We start from the raw sequence: 16,191 nt of genomic DNA, 5'->3' as shown, positions 1-16,191 counted from the left end.
TTGTAGCACTAGATTTAAGTCAGAATGAAAATTTTTTAGATGTGTAATCCCTTACTATTCAAAAGCTCAGAAAAACAAGGTTTTCTTTCCCTTAACTTGTTTATTGATAAAACCTGATCCAAATTGGCATATATGAATGTTCATATCTACAGAAATGTTGTGGGCTTAAATAGCTCAATCCCTGTTAAACTGAGGTGTTGTGTAACTTAAATAGTATGTGTACCATAGTCCATTTTTAAAACTAAAAAATTCTGAAAGTAACCAGTGCCACGAGTTTTAATTTGGGGGTTCTGAACTTTGAAATACCTTAAAGATTAAGTGACTATGTGGTTTAGGATTATTGTGACAGTGAGATGACCACGTTATCCACTATTTTGATTATAGCAGCCTTAGAATATTAGCTTTTTGTTCTAGAAGATATACTGGTTACTAATAGTTCATATGAACTCTGCATTATTTACCTGATTCTTCTTTCCATAATACTTGCATCTCAGACATTAAGCTTCATGTAGGTCTTTTGCCAAAACTAATTTGAAGTACAAGGCCTTGATTTGATATTCAAATATTTCTTCTACTTTCACCCTGTGTAATTTTTCCTTTTATGGTGAAAATAGTATCACCTCATCTTTTTTCCCTCTGTATCCCAAATATGCCTCTCTTCTGCTTTGGAACTGTGGCTGCAAGTACCATCTACTTTGGAAACCAGCTTGTTCTTTCTTTAGGCCTTAATCTGATTTCTTTCTTTAAGGGATGATTTGCACTTAACAAAGGCAAGCTTAATGACTAGACCCATCTTTACATTTCTTAACCCATTGCACTCCTCACTACTTTTCACTAGTTCTTGCTACACTTGCTTTTTTTTTTTTTTTTTGTCAAATTTGTTCAACTAAATTATCATTGTCACAAAGTAATGCTTAGGGAGAGGGTCTACCTGATAATTTTTGGTGTTTGAATAAACTTCCATTATTTGAGGGGGATGTTAAGAACGTCAAGTTAGGAATCTGAAGAAGATAATTCTCATTTCCCTGGTGGCAGCTGGTAAAAAACTAAATCAGAAAGCCATAAATACCATGTTTCCACCCTTTGCAAATTACATTGCACTTCAGTTGCCTCTGATTAATTTACATACGAACTTCTTAAGACTTATAACCCCAGCACTTAAAATAGTCTCTGGCATTTGTAAGTACTCAGTATGTGTTTGTTGTTTGAGAGACCATCTAAAATCGGGGCACCTGGGTGGCTCAGTGGGTTAAAGCCTCTGCCTTCGGCTCAGGTCATGATCTCAGGGTCTTGGGATCGAGCCCCACGTCGGGCTCTCTGCTCAGCGGGGAGCCTGCTTCCTCCTCTCTCTCTGCCTACTTGTGATCTGCCAAATAAATAAATAAAACCTTTAAAAAAATTTAAAAATAATCTGTGATGTTTTCATTTTTAGATAAGCGCTTATTATTTAAAGCTGTATATGTATATGTTATTGTATGTATATGTATGTATATGTATGTATATGTATATGTTAATTGTGAAATGTTTCTTTAAAATATTTCATTTAGACCATAGAAATGATTGAGAAAGAGCAGAGAGAAGTGGAAAGACGACCAATCACAAAAATAACTCATAAAGGTGAAATTGAAATTGAGAGTGATGCCCCAATGAAAGAACAGGAAGCAGCCATGGAGATTCAGGTAAAAATAATAAAAATGCCATGTTCTGCAGTGCTTAAAACATGAAGATTAAGGAAAGGTTGATTTGTCGAAAATGTTCTTCAAGGTGAAAGAAGAATTTTTTTAAAAATGTATATGTTTTGAAGTTCATTTTATTGATCCCATGGTTTTTTGAGAGTGTTTAACAATACTCTTTCTCTGGATGTAGTGTGCAGACTACCTGCATCACAAGCACCTGTTAAACATTTGTTAAAATGTAGATTCCTAGGGTCTCTGTGACTTGGTGAATTCTTTAGTAGGCCTAAGTAAGTGCTTCTTAGGTAGACTGGTGTGAGAGCTTGGTACAGCTTTTCTTATTTTCAAATATCAGTGAGGAAATAATACAGAATCTTGTTAGAGGCCTTAAAGAATGAGGAATGTCTGAGGTTTTGCTCTACTTTAAGTAATAATTAATATCTAGCATTTATTTTTTAAAGATACAGTGATGGGGGGGCACATGGGTGTTGCATTGGTTAAGCAGCTAACTCTTTGATTTGCTCAGGTGGTCTCAGGGTTGTGAAATTGAGTGTTGCATCAGGCTCTGTGCTCAGTGTAGAGTCTGCTTGAGATTCTGTTCTCTCCCTCGCTTTCCCCGTTTGCTTGCTTGCTCTAAATAAATAAATAAAATCTTTTTAAAAAAAATACTGGAAAACATATGAATGGAACAGTTTTCATTTTAGAAAAAATCAGTATGAAATAGAAGTTGATTTTAATAATTAGGGCCAACTTTGCTAAAACTTTTTACTCTTTTTTATTTTTTTTAAGGAACCTACAGCTAACAAGTCCTTGGAAAAGGCAGAAGGAACTGAAAAACAAAAAGAAGAGATTGATTCTATGTCCAAAGATACCACTAGTCAACACAGACAACATCTTTTTGATCTTAACTGTAAAATTTGCATAGGTAATTGGAAATTTTTCTTTCTGAAATGTTGCTTTCGTTTTGGAAGAGAGATACTTGTATTTGTAATTTAAATAGGCTGTTTTCTGTAAATTGGGGATGAGGTATCTGCTCACTCCCATTGAGGAGTAGCACAGTTTTGGAGTGACTGCTCTTCAGAGTTGAGGTATAGTTTGATACTGTTCTATACTTTATGATCTAGAATTAATTGTACTATGTAAGATCTGATCTTAACAACCTTGCGGCAAAAGACTAAAATTTAAGTATTAGAGTAGGCATCAGAAATGTTGGGCATTTATGATGGTACTGTCATTTATTAAGTGAAGGAATAAAATAGCATTCATGTCTTATTATCATCTATAAAAAATGAAACAAATCCCAAAATACCTTTTCTCTAGTATTCTTCTATTTGGTATTGAGTTCTTGCTGAGCACTTTATGGTGCAGGGAATATAGTGGTGAATAAGTCAGATCTTATCCAGGCTTTAAGAGAAACTATAGCTTAGTGAGAAAGACAGGCAGGTGATGACTCGGGTTACAGAAGTAGTTACAAATGTATTTAGTTAACAAGACCCAGTCTAGACTCGGGGGGTGGGGGGGCATTTAAGCTGAGTCATGAAGGTTGAAAAGAGAGGGGAACATCATTCTGAATACTGGGAATGGCATGAGCTTTGAAGTGAATTCGAGAAGAGAAGAGAGGGATATGAGTTGTTTGAAGAGCTATTTGGAGATCACATCTTGTTATACCTTTTTGCCTTTTAGACTTCAGTTGTGACTTCTTCGTAGTAGTGAAATCAATTTAGTAAGTAGTTACTAGCATTTCAAAAACAAAAACAAAATAGAAAGTACCACAGTGAACTGCACTTATAAAGATGAGTACCATTTTATGAGACTTTAGTTCCAGTTACTTTTATCATAAAAATACATATACACACATATACATACACATACACATGCACACACAAACCCACAGAGATACATGTGAGTGTGTATATTTAAGTAATGGATCATGAGATAAAATACTACTTTCCCAGATCATGATCAGAAATGCTGAAAATCTTTTGTAGCTGCATTGAAGATTTTGGTCTTTTATCTAAGAGCAGTGGACAGTGACTAAGGGGTTTTTCAGCAAGGGATTGACGTGATCAGATTGGTATTTTATGAAGATATATCTGACTTTGAGAAGAATTACAGTGGGAGAAGCCAGGAGAGGAAGGAGAGAAACTCCATAGGAACCCTTTGCACTAGTCCAAGTGGGAGATGAAGATAGTTTTGATTAGAGTGGTCATTGGAGATAGAAATAAGTGGAGGCTTTTGAGATACTCACATTAGGTATTATCAGTAGGTTTTGGAGGTTGACTACATTTAGGGCATAAAAAATGGGGATGTAATAAAGAAGAATTTAAATTACATTCAGTTTATTGTTAAAAATTAGAGGATCAAGAGTTTTGTAAACTCTGGAGATGTGGCTCTCAATTTTTATTTATTTTTTTTTTACTGTTGTATGCTAAGGAATGATACATACCTTATTCGGTAGCATGAAAAATTCTTAGGTTAATCTATTTGCTGTCCTCCATCATTGGATCAGAGGCTAGATGAAATGTATCACACATTAAGTAATTTTCCTGTAATAAAAGTAATCCTACTTTCTCAAAATTGTGTTAACATTTTATAATCTGTACAGTGGTAAAGACTTAAAGGGCAGAATATTTTTAGACTTCATTATTCTTAAAGAAAGCCATCCATGGTGTAGTAGTATTTTTAAGTACACCCATTTAGTTATGTCTTAATAAAAAATATTCTTAGTTATTTCTATTAATTTTAATCATTTCTGTGGTAATACTTCAGTAAATTTAATGGTAGCACACAAAAATATTTGTTAAACACTATTAGACCTAACCTATTTTCAGAAAGTTTGAGTGATTTTTTTTCCTTCTTAATGCTATAGCCTAAAACCAATGTCATTTTTAAACTTTACTAATATTTTTCATGTTTAGTAACTAAGCACTGCAGTATGCGTGTATGTTATGAGCTGCTGCTATATGTAGCACAAAGTAGGATACAGAGTTGTTTTATTCAGTTCTTCTCAAGACTTGGAATTTGGTATAGTTTAGTTAAAAATTACTAGGGAATCAAGAAACTGACTTTAGGTTTTAGTTATAAAGTTTCCATTTCAGCTTATTTAAGTTACTTAACACCATCTTTTCTTAATTTTCACATCAATTAGAGAGGTGTACTACAATGCAGTTTGAAAGATGATAGTTAAAAATTACCCCAGGAAATCTAAGGTTATGCAACAATTCAGTCAGAAAAACAATAACGTTAGAAGCAAAATGGATGAAGTTACAGAAATTTCAATTTACAGTTTGGTTTATTTTCATGGCGTCTTGTGTTAGGTCGAATGGCACCACCTGTAGATGATCTTTCTCCAAAAAAAGTTAAAGTTGTTGTTGGAGTATCTCGTAAACATTCAGATAATGAAGCAGAAAGTATAGCAGATGCATTGTCTTCAACCTCAAATATTTTGGCTTCTGAATTCTTTGAAGAAGAGAAACAAGAGTCTCCCAAGTCAACATTCTCTCCTGCTCCACGGTAATTTTCTCTTAGCCACAATTTTTATAATCATCATTATAGATCTTTGCCAGTTTATACTTGGAGGTCTTCAAAAATAAAAAGGTAACTTATTTCTTAGGAATCTTTCTTTTGAGAAAGTAACTACACCTTCTTAAACAGTAAACTAATTGAGATAAAAGAATAAGACCTAAAATTAATTTAGAGATTTGAGTCTGTATGTGGGGACTTGACATTAAATTCTGTTTAATTAATGTTGGTCCCAAGAGGCAGGAGATAGCAGTTTAAGAAAAATTGCTTGTACTTCTCTGTACCTTCATCTAAGCCAACCCGTGAAGGATGATTTTGAAAATGCAACCATGTAAGGTAAATATGAATGTAATTTTTTATAAAAAGTGAAAATCTAAACTCTTTAGTCAATAGTCTTTACATATTTTGGCTTTCTTGACATGCTAAAATAGAAATAATTGATGACTTAGTAGAAAACGGATTTATTCATGAGCAGATCTTTAAGGCTGAAAATTTTTAATGTTGTGTTTTAGTCCAGAGATGCCTGGAACTGTTGAAGTTGAGTCTACCTTCCTGGCTCGATTGAACTTCATCTGGAAAGGTTTTATCAACATGCCTTCTGTGGCAAAATTTGTTACCAAAGCCTACCCAGTGTCTGGTTCCCCCGAGTATTTGACAGAGGTACTATGAACTTTTCTGCCCTTTTCTGCTCGGACTGATGTATGTGTTTCTAAAAGCAGTAGGAGAGAAAATAATATTACAAATAATAAAGATACTAAATGATAAATTTATTTTCATTCATAAGAAAAATATTGATTGTTAATGAATGACAGTGATTCTTAAACCGTTCAATTAATGGAACTGTGAGTTCATAAATGGAGTTTATGAACTGTGGATAACTATGTTCTGAAAGTTTTAAACCCACATGCCCTGTACTCTAAAATGTGCTTTCCTTTGTAAGAGAATTAAAAACTAATGAGCGTCTACTTGGATTACTTGAGTTTTTCTTTAAATATAGATTTGATAAAATATTGACCTACTTAATATGGTCTTGAGTGTTAGCCTGTCAGGAAGATTTTTCCTTGTGGATAGTTCTTCTTATTGTCCTGTTGCTTATGTTTCCCCAGCTGCATGACTACAGTTCTTAACTGTCTCTTTCTGCGAATGAGATATAGGTTATAGTTGAAACATTACAGCGAGTTGACAGTCTAATGAGACCAGTGACTGTAGATCCTGCAGGTACCCTGGGTTTATACCTGAAGGAATAGGAAGGAACTATTACATAATATTTATGGAAAATAAATAGTTGGACTATTATATTATGATAAATTAGAAAAATACGACATTTTTGAACTATTTTGAAGAAAGTTGTATTTTTTTGTGTTTATGCAGAAGGAAAATAAATCATGTGTACTGTATTTTTGTTGAGGTTATATTTTCTTTATATTCATATCTAACATTAACTTTCCCCATTCATTCTCAGTCTGCTGACCATGAAGGCAAAAATTAAAAAAAAAAATTCTTTTTTCCAAAAGCCTAAATTGTATTATATACCTGTTTTTGTTTTTGTTTTTGTTTTTTTTTTTAAGACTGACATAAACTTTACTTTTCTTTGTATTTGGCTGAAATTAGTTTTTTTAAAAATTTTTATTTTTTAGTATTTATTTAATAAATAATTGTTATTTATTAGAGAAAGTACTTTTTTAAATTTAAAAAATATTTAATATATAAATATTTATTAGCGAGAGAAAGCACAAGCAGGAAGAGTGACAGAGGGAGAGGGAGAAGCAGACTCCCCTTGAGCACAGACTCCATCCCAGGACACTGAGATCATGACTTGAGCCGAATAAGGAATTGAGCCACCCAGGTGCCCCTAGACTGAAATTAGTTTACATGTAATGTGGCTTAGCTAATGCTGACCGGTTTATTTGTTTAGCATTATGTTTTATTAAACAACCTAATTATTACTTTTATATATAGTTTGCTTGGCAAGTAGTATTTTAGAAACAATTGATTTTTATAAGAGGAAAATTAAATGGACCCGTGTTCTTCTTTTTGAACAAATCTACTTAGAAATGTTGTCTTTGAGCATGTGGGTGGCTCAGTTGTTAGGCATCTGCCTTCGGCTCAGGTCATGATCAGGTCCAGGGATCAAGCCCTGTATCGAGCTCCCTGCTTAGTGGGCAACCTGCTTCTCCCTTTCTCACTCCCCCTGCTTGTGTTCCTTCTCTTGCTGTGTTTCTCTTTGTCACATAAATAAATAAAATCTTTTTAAAAAGAAGAAGAAGTCCTAAACAATGGAATTTGATTTTAAACAAAACTATTCTTTCTGAGCCAGTTTCTATGTGGTTGCTTTCCTGAATTCTACCTCTGCTTTCTGCTTATTTTTAGTTTAGGACTAAAATCCCAAATAAATATTTAAAGCAATTAATAATTTAAATAAATGTAATTGAATTTAATATCAATTAATTGTGCTTTTTATGAATTTTCCCAGCTTCTTAGAAAAATAGAAATTTACTGATTAGTTTTAAATATTTTCAATTACACAGTTAATTGATTTTATATATAGTCACCTATTTTCAGAAAGAGTCTACCGTTTAAAAAATGAATTTGCATTATTATAGTGTTATTCTCTACTGTGTAAAAATATGCTCTATAATTAAATTTAATAACTTCTGAAATCCAGCTGTTAATGATTAAATGATGTCCTTGCCCATTATCACCAAGAAGAGGGGGCAGGATAGGAGGAGGTTTGAGAAGAAAAACAGTATCTCTAATATTCTGAAATCTGTTGTGTTCTTTCTGGATTGTCAGTTTTTCATATGTTTGCCACTACCCCATTATGGTACCTGTCTTTCCTGCTGAGAACTGACATGACCTCAGATTCAATCTCAGTGGTATCTTGGGTACCCACTTTAGTTATTTGGAGTTGACATTTGAGGTAAAGCCTGATTGCTACCCCTGTACTTTATATTCTGTGATACAAATTTTTTTATTGTTTTTTATTACCATTTCAAATTAGTCTTAGAGCTAAATTTAAATGAATGATGACTCTTATATTCTGTATATGTTGCTTAACTTCATTTTTTTACTGTAGGATCTACCAGATAGTATTCAAGTAGGTGGCAGGATATCACCTCAGACAGTTTGGGATTATGTTGAAAAAATTAAAGCATCAGGAACCAAGGTAAGGAAAATGTCTTAAGTTATACCAGCATAAGAGAATATGTGAAAAGTAAATCATGAGAGTTCTTTATGCAGGGTACCCTAGGGAAAGGAGCCAACACAAATTCTAAATCTACATATTATACCTAACATAACTGAACTAAACCCATTTGCTAAGGCTCAAAACAGCCCAGCATTCCTTTTGTGGGTTTTTCTTCCTTTCTGGTTTGCTTTCTTAGTGATATCTTTGTCAGTGTTCTGGAGGAAAGGTTTTAGAATTAAGTATTGAGATTCCTCCTGGAATTTTTCCTTGCTTTGATTATAGACATTTGTTTACTTAGGGTATAGACTAAGCTGCTGCAAAGAGAGACCCTAAAAGTATAGTGGAGAATACAGAAGTTTATTATTTATTTATTTATTTATTTAAAGATTTTATTTATTTATTTGACAGAGAGAGAGAGATCATAAGTAGGCAGAGAGGCAGTCAGTGAGGCGGGGGGAGGAAGCAGGCTTCCCGCTGAGCAGAGAGCCTGATGCAGGGCTCGGTCCCAGGACCCTGAGATCATGACCTGAGCCGAAGGCAGAGGCTTAACCCACTGAGCCACTCAGGTGTCCCAGAAGTTTATTATTTATTTATTTTTTTTTTTAAATTTTTTTTTTTAATTATTTATTTGTCAGAGAGAGAGAGAGAGAAAGAGAGTGTGAGCACAGGCAGATAGAGTGGCAGGCAGAGACAGAGGGAGAAGCAGGCTCCCTGCTGAGCAAGGAGCCCGATGTGGGACTCGATCCCAGGACTCTGGGATCATGACCTGAGCCGAAGGCAGCCGCTTAACCAACTGAGCCACCCAGGCGTCCCCCAGAAGTTTATTTTTTAATAGGTCAGTGTTTCAGAGTAGTTCCAGGCTCTGGTTTTATAGGATCATTTGGGGGACCAGTCTCTTATTGCTTGGCTGTTTCCAAGAGTGTTACCCTTATTGGTCAACCATGGTCAAAGCTGACTTATCAACCTCAAGTGGAAGAATGAAGAATGCCTGTCTAGTTGTTTTAAAAGCAAGACCTGGAAATTCTTGTTACCATTTCACTTCCCTAAATTCCATGGGCAAGAACTTTTTAGTAATGTAACTTTACGTAAGCTGCTTAGGAGGCTGGGAAATGTAATCTCTGGAAATGTTGTGTCTATTAGATGGTGATGTGCCCAGCTAAAAGTCTTCTTTTTGTGATAGGAGGAAAGGAAGAGAATAGATAGTTGGTGATAATTAGTAGCCTCTATCACAATATTATTTTTTTCTTTTCTATTTTTTAATCATTTCTTAAACTTGTAAAATAGTAGTATGCAGAAAAATTTACGTTAGAAGAAATTCTTTTTCCCTCCATGGATGATAGTACCTAGTATATTACAGGCATTCAAAAAATTAAATAAGGGAACATTAATTTTTATCTTTTTCTTAAGATTAAATATGTCTAGTAAGATTAGAAATAATTCAAAATGGATGATCTCAAGCTAAAAAGAATATATATTTTCAATAACTGAGTTTAGAATTTAAATTGATACAGTGTTAGAATACAAATACACTTTAAAGCACTATTAAAGTGTTATAATATTTATTTGCTATTACTTTCTCATGATAGTAAAAGTCATGGGAAAACATTCAGAAGGTGTTACCCTTGGCTGTTTTGGGAATCGCTCTTGATCTACCCATATATTTCTGCCTAGCATTTTATAGTATACCTCCTTCCTGAACTGATTGAAACACTATAATAGTTGGTACCTCTAAAAGAGGACAGTTTAAATGACCTTTTATAAGAGACAGAGCCGTAGTTTAGCTCATTTGCACGTTTCCTTTAGGAACTTGAATCAATTTAGGCTTTGTAGCAGTTCTGGTTCTCTCCTTCATGAGCAAAACCTTCATGAAACAAAACCTAGAACCCAGAGGCACACAGATAAGTTCCCAAGTAAGTCAAATGAGTCAACAAAATTTATGGCCTTTGTGTATTTGAGTTTTGTCACCCAGCCTCTTTTATTTTTAAATCCAGTCCCTGTAAGTGGGATTCTCAGTGGATTTGAGTGTTTTTGTGTACATGGCAGGATGGTGGTGGTAAGTGATACTAATTTTCAGTATGCTGAAAACACGGGCAGCCCTTTGTGAAGGTTATAACATATAAATATAAAAACATATAAATGAGGAGATAGTGTAGACACTGAAAGACTTGGGTTTAAATATGTTTTCTATCACTGAAAATTGTGTCACCTTGAGCAAATTAATTATCTTGGGACTCAGTGTCTTATGGGACACCTTCAGATGAAACAAATATATCAGTGGATCACCAAAGATCTTTTCCCAAGAGTTGCTTCTCTTTACTATTTTTATCTGCATTTAAGTTAGTATAAATCGTGTTATTTGGTAATCATCATTATACAGTTTACTAGACTATTACTAATTGGGAAATGATATTTAAAACCAAGCTCTTCTTCAGGTTATTGTTTTCAATAATCATTTATTATTTTCTTGAATAGGAAATTTGTGTGGTTCGCTTCACACCTGTAACTGAAGAAGATCAAATTTCTTACACTTTGCTGTTTGCATACTTCAGTAGCAGAAAGCGCTATGGAGTAGCTGCGAACAACATGAAGCAGGTTAAAGATATGTACCTTATCCCTTTGGGTGCTGCAGATAAAATTCCACACCCTCTTGTGCCTTTTGATGGACCTGGTAGGTACACATTTTAGTAATAGAGTATGAATAAAATAAAGTGGGAGGTGAGACCAGAGCAACAAAATGGACTCTGCTTTCTTTCTCAGGTTCCAGCCCTCTAGAGCTGACTTGACAGGGGCAAGCCCTACGCAATAGGCTGTAATAAGCTCGATGCTAAAATGTACCTTTATTAATGGTTGAAAATGACTTTAAAAATTTTTTTTATTTGTATTTTATTAAAAAAAAATTTTTTTTTAAAACATTTATTTAACATGGTGTGCATGCACACACAAGCAGGGCGGACAGGGAAGGGGTGTGGCAGGGAGAGGGAGAAGCAGGCTCCCAGCCTAGTAGGGAGCCCAGCATGGAGCTCAATCCCAGGACCCTGGGATCATGACATGAGCCGAAGGCTTAACCGACTGAGCCACCCGGGTGCTCTGAAAGTGACTATTAATTGATGTTTTTTATTTCACACAGGGCTTGAACTGCATAGACCTAATCTATTGTTGGGCTTAATTATCCGTCAGAAACTGAAGCGGCAACATAGTGCTACTGCTAGTACTAGTCATACGGCTGAGACTTCTGAAAGTGTACCAGTGGCTTTGCCACCTGATAAAAAAAGTAAAATAGATGTTTCCACAGAAGAAACACCAGAGGAAGAAAATGACTTTTTTAATTCTTTTACAACTGTATTGCATAAGCAGAGAAATAAGCCTCAGCAAACTCTTCAGGAAGATCTTCCAACAGTAATTGAACCTTTAGTGGAAGTCACCAAACAGGAGCCACCAAAACCTCTAAGATTCCTTCCTGGGGTATTGATTGGCTGGGAAAATCAACCTTCTACTCTGGAATTAGCAAATAAACCTCTTCCTGTGGACGATATACTTCAGAGCCTTTTGGGCAGTACTGGTCAGGTATATGAACAGACTCAATCAGTGATAGAACAGAACACACTCAAAGAAATTCCATTTATAAGTGAGCAGGCTGACCCCAAAGCAGAGAAAATAGATAAAGTGGAAGCAACTGATGGTGATGCCAAGGAGGGAAAGGTTAAAGCAGATGATCTTTCAGAATCTACAGGTAATTCAGTAGTAGTAGGAGAAGAAACATCAGTAATGGGGTCTTCTTCCATTTCTCCTGGACCTTTGACAAGTCTTAGCCTCAGAGGTAAGCCACCAGATGTTTCTACAGAAGCATTCTTAACAAATTTATCAATTCAGTCAAAACAGGAAGAAACTGTGGAGAATAAAGAGAGAACATTAAAAAGACAGCTGCTGCAAGATCAAGAGAATAATTTGCAAGATAATCGGACTTCAAATACTAGTTCTCCAGGCAGGTCTAATGTAGGAAAAGGAAACATAGACAGTAATGTCAGCTGCAGTGAAAACCTTGTTGCTAATACAAGATCCCCACAGTTTATCAACCTGAAACGGGATCCTAGACAAGCAGCAGGGCGAAGTCAGCACGTAACTGCTTCAGAAAGCAAAGATGGAGATAATTGCCGGAATGGAGAGAAACACACCCTGCCTGGTCTGTCACACAAGGAGCACTTAACAGAAAGCAATGTAGAGGAAAAGTTGTCTTCTGTGGAGAAAAACTCATGTGTTCAGCAGGGTGATAATTCAGGGGTTGCACAAAACTCACCGTCAGTAGAAAACACACACACTTCTCAAACAGAACAAGCAAAGCCCTTACAGGAGGATATTTTAATGCAAAATATTGAAACTGTGCACCCATTTCGAAGAGGATCAACAGCAGCATCATCTCATTTTGAAGTTGGAAACACTTGTCAATCAGAATTTCCTTCTAAAAGCATCAACTTTACTTCCAGAAGCACCAGCCCCAGAACAAGTGCAAACTTCTCACCCATGAGGCCACAGCAGCCCAACCTTCAGCATCTCAAGTCTAGCCCCCCTGGATTTCCATTTCCAGGGCCTCCTAATTTTCCCCCACAAAGCATGTTTGGATTTCCACCACATTTACCACCCCCTTTACTTCCCCCTCCAGGGTTTGGCTTTGCTCAAAATCCCATGGTTCCCTGGCCACCTGTTGTTCATCTGACAGGCCAGCCACAACGTATGATGGGTCCCCTTTCACAAACATCAAGGTATATAGGTCCACAAAATTTTTACCAGGTTAAAGACATTAGAAGACCAGAAAGGCGCCATAGTGACCCTTGGGGTAGGCCAGATCAACAGCAACTGGATAGGCCATTTAATAGGGGTAAAGGAGATCGACAGAGATTTTATAGTGATTCACACCATTTGAAAAGAGAGCGACATGAAAAAGAATGGGAGCAAGACTCTGAAAGGCATAGACGCAGAGACAGAACCCAAGACAAGGACAGAGACAGAAAAAGCAGGGAGGAAGGGCACAAAGATAAAGAGAGGGCACGGTTATCACATGGTGATCGAGGAGCAGATGGAAAAGCAAGCCGGGATAGTAGGAATGTAGACAAGAAACCAGATAAACCTAAAAGTGAAGACCATGAGAAGGACAAAGAACGAGAGAAAAATAAACATAGAGAAGGAGAAAAGGACAGAGATAGGTACCATAAAGATAGGGACCACACTGACAGAGCTAAAAGCAAAAGGTAAAATTTGCAGGCTGCTTCAAGATTACATTTAAATAACTGAAATGTTGTATCTAAAAACTTTATGATTGCCTGCTAGGATTGTGCCATCTTTTAAATTTTTAATACTGGTGGTTTGCAGAACAATGAAATCTGTGTGTTGGTGCGGAGTGCGCTCTGTACCAGTGCCCGTCATCCTTTCTTCATACCAACTGTCCCTAGTTCTAGGAATTTAATATTTTTAAAAGTTTTACATTGCTGTATATTCAAAGATTTGTTTTATTAATATGCAATAAAGGCTTAGAAATTTTAGTTTTATTCCTTACTTGGTAAATATGGTTAACTATGGAATATATTTACTGCCTCTAGTGAATGTCCTTTATATAATGACTAATTTGAGAGTAATGTGTGCTCTGTAAGTTTGTTTTAAATTGCACTGTTTTTAAAGAAACTGTAGAGGAGCAACAGAAAGCCAAGCAACTTCATAATCAGATTATATTAATCATTTAGTTGAGCAGTTTTTGACTAAGAATCAGACGCCCAAGGAGTACTTTTATTGCTTTAATCTGCACTCATTGAAGGCATTTATTACCATATACTACAACTTTGTGGTAGGCCATTTTTTTCCTTTTCATTTTTGGCTCTTTGGAAACTTGAATACTTAAGCTTGTACATGATCTTGTGTTTTGCTATCCTTTTTACTGTAAAATGTAAATATTTTAAGGGATATTTTGATTCTAAATATGATAAAAGAATTTCTCACCTATTTTGTGTGTGTGATTTGAAATTCAGTAGTAAAAGTATTTCTTCTTTAAAGCTTTATCAGATACTAAACTCTTTTTCTGCCAAGTACACACAGATAATAGCTCTCTACATTAGGCAGTAGATGAGGGGAAAAACAATTCTGTGTCATGGATTACAGGCTATTGAGATAAACCATAGGATTCTAAGGAGGTTAGAATTGAGAACTACCAATGAAAAAGTGTGTAGGTATAATCCAGCGTATAGGTACGTTTCTGAAAACTTGTATAACATCAAAATTTTTGGTGCACTAATCATTACAGAACTTTAAAAGAAACATGGTGTGAATCTCTAAGTTGTGTATTTAACTCTAATTTGTTGGTGGAGACAGGGGTAACTATAGTTCTGAATGCTAGTTTTGCTTGAAATAGCACACAGAGGCTATTGTTAATCCAAATTTAAGTTTATTCACACTCTAAATTACCTACTGTACTGCTATAATTTAAAGCAATGCTAACACTTGAGACCAAAAAAGAGAGGGGGGGAAAAAACCCAGTGTTTTTGCTCATCTATATTAAGAAAAATATAAATCACTTCACAAAATTAAAAAGATTAAAAAAGATAGTTTGTTTTCTTAAAAAGTCTAAAGATTACAGTTAAAAATAGCTTTTGAAATTTAATCAGCTTTGATAGTCTCACTGGAGAGAAAAGAGTGTAAATTCGAAACCAAATATTTTGTCTAATTTGCAATTATCTGCAGCCCTTTTTTTGGTTATTCTTATCCTCTGAAATTAATCATCATAAAAGTTCTGAAATAGAGGACTTGTATTTAAATAAAGTGTGTTTAATTTTGGTCTACTTTTCTTTTGGAAATTAACTTGTTAAAAAACTAGTCAGTTTGTAAATAAAACCTAAAGTCATCATCTGCACTATTATGAAATTATTTTCAGGGTTTTACTAAAAAAAAAACCAAAACCCAAAAACCTCAAACCAAAAGTTAGCTTTTTGATTTCACAGACGTATGTTGTTAGTAAGTCTCCTTTCTCTGATTTGTCTGGTTGTGGGGTTGAGCAGACAGACACTGATTTTTTTTTTTTTTTTTTTAACAAGGTACAAGTAAAGAAGAATGGGTTAAGCAATGGAAGAAAGTCATTAAGTTAGTTTTTGATTACTTCCTAGTAGTTTCTTGTATATATTGTTGCAATGCTTGCTTTAAAGTTCTTTATATATCACCAGAACATGATACATTCCAGAGGCCCCTATTAGTAGTGGTGACCATCTTCTGGGATTACAGGTCTAAATGTTAGATCCAAGTTTGTTGATCCCTCGATGACTGAAATCTTGTGGAGAGTGGGCAAAGTATAGGCATATTGACAGATTTTAACTTATGAGGAAAAAGGGAAAAATAAAGTTTTCGATGAGAGGTAGATCCAAAGACATTCTCAGTCTTTATGTCTCACCTATAACTAGCCTTACTTAAATGCGAGTTAAATGAAGTTCATCTTTATTTATCCTGTCTTAAGGAAAACTTGCTCTTTAAAAACAGTCTGATGCTTTTTAAATAAATCTAGATCCATCCTAAAATGGTTTATACATACCTCTGTTAAGTAAAACGTACCAGGGTGTCTCGGTACTTAAAAAGTCCACCTCTTGTAGTTCTTCTGGCAATAAGAAAGCCTCTGTATGTCAGACCTTGTGTTGAAGCAGGTTATATAAGCCTTGGTCATCCTGAAAGGTGAAGAAGACTTACCTTAGAGGTCTCTTGAGGAAATTTGTACTTAACACAAATTTTAAAACTTGCCCAAGGTTAGACTGCTACTGTCAGAACGGAATTCTATCTCAGTTA

At 35.2% G+C, this 16,191-nt stretch overlaps 1 protein-coding gene across 5 annotated transcripts in view; it reads left to right on the top strand.

The window, feature by feature from the left end:
* The window catches only part of LOC111152228 (PHD finger protein 3), an 87,969-nt gene extending 72,712 nt beyond the window's left edge, over positions 1–15,257 (top strand). For 3 of the 5 annotated variants that reach the window (XM_022510639.1, XM_022510638.1, XM_022510641.1), the window contains 7 exons: positions 1,548–1,679; positions 2,463–2,598; positions 4,991–5,186; positions 5,708–5,855; positions 8,272–8,361; positions 10,855–11,050; positions 11,510–13,629. In XM_022510639.1, the coding sequence (XP_022366347.1) occupies positions 1,548–1,679; positions 2,463–2,598; positions 4,991–5,186; positions 5,708–5,855; positions 8,272–8,361; positions 10,855–11,050; positions 11,510–13,629 (3,018 nt within the window). Of the gene's footprint in view, positions 1–1,547; positions 1,680–2,462; positions 2,599–4,990; positions 5,187–5,707; positions 5,856–8,271; positions 8,362–10,854; positions 11,051–11,509 lie in introns of all 5 variants that reach the window. The other 2 variants (XM_022510637.1, XM_022510636.1) reach the window with 2 other exon arrangements.
* Positions 15,258–16,191: the final 934 nt, after the last annotated feature.

The sequence above is a fragment of the Enhydra lutris genome, unplaced genomic scaffold (genome assembly GCF_002288905.1).
Source record: "Enhydra lutris kenyoni isolate GAN:26980312 unplaced genomic scaffold, ASM228890v2 scaffoldscaffold28, whole genome shotgun sequence".
Lineage (NCBI taxonomy): Eukaryota > Metazoa > Chordata > Mammalia > Carnivora > Mustelidae > Enhydra > Enhydra lutris.
This window is presented reverse-complemented; position numbering and strand designations above follow the sequence as displayed.